The sequence below is a fragment of the Lolium rigidum genome, chromosome 1 (genome assembly GCF_022539505.1).
Source record: "Lolium rigidum isolate FL_2022 chromosome 1, APGP_CSIRO_Lrig_0.1, whole genome shotgun sequence".
In the NCBI taxonomy this organism is placed as follows: Eukaryota; Viridiplantae; Streptophyta; class Magnoliopsida; order Poales; family Poaceae; genus Lolium; species Lolium rigidum.
This window is the reverse complement of record NC_061508.1, coordinates 301897045-301902725: the sequence shown is the minus strand read 5'-3', so window position 1 is coordinate 301902725 and position 5681 is coordinate 301897045. Positions and strand designations below refer to the sequence as shown.

General features: G+C 45.0%; 1 protein-coding gene across 1 annotated transcript; it reads left to right on the top strand.

Annotated features, from left to right (window-relative positions):
* Window positions 1-1774: 1774 nt before the first annotated feature.
* LOC124684024 (nudC domain-containing protein 2-like) lies at window positions 1775-4333 on the top strand. Its single transcript, XM_047218434.1, has 4 exons — window positions 1775-1908; window positions 2026-2074; window positions 2808-2950; window positions 3893-4333. The coding sequence occupies exons 1-4, from the start codon at window positions 1804-1806 to the stop codon at window positions 3977-3979; spliced, it is 384 nt and encodes a 127-aa protein (XP_047074390.1). The 5' UTR covers window positions 1775-1803; the 3' UTR covers window positions 3980-4333.
* The last annotated feature ends 1348 nt before the right edge of the window (window positions 4334-5681 follow it).

Sequence of the window (5681 nt, the reverse complement as noted above, 5' to 3'; positions counted from 1 at the left end):
CATGGCTCACCGTCGCCCACGACTCGCACAGACACTGATCCTCTAGAACCGTCCACTTAGGGCCTCGTGTGCCCGACGCCTTCGTCTTCTTCTTCACGCCGTCAACGCCTTCGTCTGGTGCGCGCGCGCCGCCAACGCCTTCTTCTCCAGCTGCGCCGCCCTCCGTCCTTTCCGCTCCGCTGTCGACAACTTTCGGCGCAGACAGTCTTGATGCCACTGATCATCGGTCCAGCCTTCCGGCTTCTTCTTCGGAGCCGGCGCCTTCTGCGGCTTCGCGAAGGGCGCCTTCGCCCCTTTCGTCCCATTGCCCAGCGACTTCTTGGTCCCTTTCTTGGCTATTTTTTTGGGGGCATTCGGTTGCGCCATGGATGGGGAGAGGGTGGCGGCGGGAGGAACATCGTAGCGATGGCGGGAGTGAGAAATGAATCGGCGGGCGGGATAAGTCAAATGTGTTGGGATGGCAAAAATACGCGGCGGGAGAGGAACGATGTGGCTGGAGAGGCGCGATTAGGTGGGAGCGGCGAACGAATTTTCTCTGTGCCGCTGATGCGTCGGGCCCGCGTCGCTTCGCCTCGCTTTTCGGTGTGTCCGGCGTGCCCGGAACGTCCCCTGTATAGCGGGGACGGGCTCGGAGCGCCGGACACTGTATCAAGTCGCGCCGGACAAAAAGAGGCTTTGAAAAACGCGGCTGAAAACTTTTTTTATCCGGCGCACCCTAATTCCTTGACGCGGGGGGCGCTGGATCGGAGTGAGAGGGAGGTCGCCGTCGGTGCTTGAGTGGCCGCCGCCGCGAGCATAGCGCTGGGGTCATGAGACGGGAACGCGTGGCCGCAGACATGATGCTCTGTCACAACTCACAACGACGCTAGACGGAAAACACACGCTCGTCACATGTTGGCCCACCGTAGCATACGTGTATCCTCCCGTTCTACCAATTTCTGCATGTCGTAGTGACTTGCCTGATAGGAGCGGGTCCCAAGACCAAATGGGTGGTTCAGAAAAGGAGCTCATCTAAGCTCGGGATCAGTTCTGGTTTTCCCAATATAAGATATATAGTTTGATTATAAAATATAAGATATACTACATCACTGGATTTATATTAAATGAATTTTTAAGGATGGTTAGGAGGGCAGCGGCATTTCAGCAACAGATTTTAAACCTCACTTTAATGTCTTATAAAACCGAAATATTTTTTAGAAGGAGATGATGTTTTCGTCGACAGCGAGAGGTTTATGGTAGTTTCGTTAATCTCAAGATTCATCGGATCAACTTCTTAGCAATCATGTGAAGGTGTTCATAAACTAGGATGTTTGTGTATGTGTTCATAGAAATGAGTATATGTACGTATATATTAATGGTTGTATTGTGTTCAAAAAATGGTATAATTTTTATGACAGGTACCTAAAAGCAACATGAAGAATAAGTGCTGCCTTTAGCTGAGAATCAGATGCCAAAACATCATGTGATTGAATTGCCGAGAATCAAAATTGACCAAGTTTTGTAGACTTCAGTTAACGAAACAGGCATCCAGAAGTACCTCTCCCAATCGGAACAACCGACGTTCTCCCACTGTTGGCCAAAGCAGACCACCTTCGCCGCAGCGCTGAATCCCGGGGCCATGTCGGAGAAGCTGGCTCCCGAGAAGCGCCATGGCTTCGTCCACAACGGTAAGCCTCCCCCATCTGACTTCTCCACGTATTTCTAGAGCCTGCCTCAACTAGGTTTCCTCCCCTCTTCCGTGGATCGGATGGGGGCGCAGGGCAGAAGGTTTTCGAGTGGGACCAGACGCTGGAGGAGGTGAACATGTACATCGAGCTCCCCAAGAACGTGCCTGCCAAACTGATCCACTGCGTGATCCAGGCCGGCCACGTCGAGGTCGGCATCCGCGGCAACCCGCCCTACCTCAACGTTCGTGGTTTACTCTCTCTTCCAATCTGACTCCGCTGGAATTCGTGCTAATTATCGACTTATTTCTTGTTCTTCCTGTTGTGACTCCGAGAGATTTGATGTGGGTGGGTCTTGCAGCATGACCTTATGCTCCCCGTGAAGACCGATTCATCTTTCTGGACAATAGGTATGTCTCAATTCTCTACCACCTGCAATTCTTGGTGTTCACATTGTCTCCCCTGTTAATTATGTGGAATGCTGTGGCCTGGATTCTGGAGTTGCCTCATTTCTTGAGCTGTAGAGTATTCTTTCTGATAAATTTGCTAATTTTCTATGCGAGCAGCAGTATTCATTGGGTTTTTTATTTTGAAGTTTTGGCATCATATGTGTGTTTTTGAACTTTTTTTTTTACATGTGTTTTTGAACTTCTTGGTTGCAGGTTTATTCATCCCTTGTACCTATTTTCCCTTAGAACTGTCAAGCTAGTGTAGTGCCTACGAATTTAATCTAGCTTTTAGTTGGTGATTGCACTCTCTCCTACTGTTAGTAAAGCAGATGGGCGAATTTTGCCTATTTGTTGTGGTTAGTGCAGAACAAGAAAGTGCAATCAGCTTATTGGTAACTGGTAATACCGGATTTAGATCTCTTGCAGTGGCATAGGATAACCTTTTTCTTTGATCCATCTACGAAATAGCAAAGCTGCACTAGAAAAATAGCAAAGCCGCGTTAGATCTATGCAATGCAATTTGTGTGCTAGCGATAAACTGATTATATAAGATTGTTGATCTGGTATAATTGCACAAGGGCATGTAGGTAAGGATCAAAATCACTCATATGAGGTTTAGCACTACGGTGATACCTAATTACCTATATTACTCGTGTCATTTAAATCATTATCTTCTGCTGCTCTATACCTACAGAGGATGGTGAATTGCATATCACTCTGCAGAAAAGGGAAAAGGGGAAAACATGGGCATCTCCAATACAAGGTCAAGGTAGCTTAGATCCATATGCTGCAGACCAGGAACAAAAACGTCTTATGCTACAAAGGTTTCAAGAAGAGGTATAGCCAATTTACGGTGCAGACAGAGTTTCCATTCTGTTTACTGTGCATTCTTTTTCCTGTGTAGTCAATTCCGCCTCACTCCTCTCAGCTGAACATATTTTTTCAATTTTGCTCATGTTTATATCAGTAATATTTGATATGAAACAGTATGTGGTGTATTTAGGGTAATTTATCTTACTGCAATGCACTAGTGCCTCAAGTCAAATTACAGAAATGGTTGACAGAACTCTTTCGCCAAGGCCAAGCTTTGTGTTATTCAAACTACATCCTATGCAAAAACATATTTATGCGTCACTGCAAGATATAACTATGATGCAAAGATGACATGGTTACATTAGAGTAGGATAATTCAAGTATCCAAAATATTGCAAACATATAGAAATGTTCAGGGTCATGGAATCAGGAGCCTAGCCAGTTTTGTACCAGGGCTGGCTGGTTACCAGCAGTAACAGGTCCCAGTGGGCAAATCATGAACCGGATAGGTCCTTTGCAGTTAGGATGCATGATTCACGAGTACCGTTAGTCTTGACTGAAAATGTTTATCAGGAGGTAACCTATTTTGGTCTCTGATATGTACATTGTACATTGATTTCCCGGTCCCTCATGACAAATATTGCAACTGTAAGGTTTTGAAATTACCAGAAAGAGTTGGCTAATAGGATAGTGGGTGTTGGTTGTATGGGCAATCTTGCTTATCTGCATCCACATTGCTGTGTTATATCTCAAATAAGAAATTTCATTATATACATCTAAATTATAATTTAATAAGTTAGTTGAGCTTTGAATATGCTATCATATCCCATTTTGCCAAACATTTGAAACAAAACACCTAGGATTTATTGTGTACTTGTCACAGTGAGAAACATGAGATGACTGAATAAGTTATCATTATGTTTTAAGAAAGTGTAGTTCATTTATATGTATGTTATGCACACGCAGAATCCTGGGTTTGACTTCTCGCAAGCTCAGTTCAGCGGTACCTGCCCTGACCCAAGGACCTTCATGGGTGGAATTCACACTGATTGAAGAAGCTTAGCTCAAGAACATAAATCTTGCTGGATACTATCAATGTGACCATTGTGAAAACATGTTTCGGATGATTCAGTATTTACCCTGGAAATAATGGTAATGTATAACCTTGAGCTTTTTGCTGATGATGCCAAGGTGGAAATTAGTTGCTGAATCTGCTTCATCCACCTAGTACCCCTCATGCTTCAAGGATGATGGCAATTGTGGCATATATGCTAAATACAGTTACCATGCAGTGGCTGTGAAGCTTCAAATGGAGCCTGAGAATTGTATCTATGTTGCATCTGTATTCTTGGTTAACACATTGCTTCTTCGAGAGTTGGGCAGCACCCCAATGTAATGGTCACATGACGCTACACCTAGCATGCCATGCTGTATTATTTACAGACAATTTTCTGCAGCGAATTCTGTCTTTTTCTTTCCTACACACGGTGTCCTTCAACGAGCATATTTCTTGACGAAATCCGCCCCTTGTCTTAAGAGCACCCCACCGGTGCCCTCCAAATGGAGGCCAGCAAGGGAGACGAAGCATTTGAGGAGCACCGGCAAAGCTGCTGCATTTTGGGGGCCATCTCTCTCCACCGACATCCCCCAATTTGATCCTTCATTGATCAAAAGTTATAAAAATATATAGGAAAGCAAATCATAGTTCAAATTGATCTGAAGTTATAAAAAAGTTAGTAAAGCAAATTATAGTTCAAATGCAATGTCTCAAATTCCTATTCACTGGCCACACGCAAAAGCTACCAAAGCGTCACCAAGTCTAGCAAATCATATTACAAACCGGGAAGAGAGAATCAAATGGAGCCGATACTGACTGCTGACTATGTTGCCGGTGTCAGCTGCATGGCCGGGGTGGCCTACTCTGCCTCCGATACTACCATCATCTCCTTCATGATGCGAGCATGGGCCATCTTATACCATGCCTTGGCATCATCATCCATGGTGGAAGTGTAGGCCGTGAAGATCTTGGAATCGTCATTCACCTTGGTCACCGCGGCTTGAAACGACTCATTCATGGAATGGATGAGGGTGGCTTGGGTGGCTACTTTGGTGGCTCCAATCTTGGCCTCTTCGAGCTTGATCTTGTGTTTAGCCTTGTCCAACTAGGCCTTCCATCTTTGATCGTTCTTCTCATCTCGTCCATCATCATCCTTCGAGGTTGAAAGCATGTCAATGAACTCCATCGTTGGCAGGAGAGGATCTGCAGAAATGGCTTGAGGGTGGCCACAGATACAAGGAGGCAAGTGGTGCTCAAATTCGGCCAAAAACTGAGTTAGGAGGTAGCTGCCACATGTGCTGAGAGGTGGGGTTAGTATTTCGCATGGGATTCCAGCTAAACAATGGAATTCGGGGGCCCAAATACAAAACGCACAATTCAAACCCTTAAGACCGGTTGAGATGTGAATATGAAACTACTTAAAAATCATAATATCTCCTCCTGTGTACAAAATGAGAAAATGTGCCTTTACCAGTCATCAGAAGATGTGGTATAGATTGAGAAACCTAAGTCCAACGTAAGCAATGTAGATCAATTTGACTTGAGAAATTAAAATGTTCAGCAAGTGATCAATTCTCCTTGTACAGGAACAGACTTCAAACAATCAAACCTACAGGATCTGGCCGATGCATGAGAAGATGGTGAACGGACAAACCATCTAATGCGGTAGTAACAAATACATGTGAAATCACACAGATC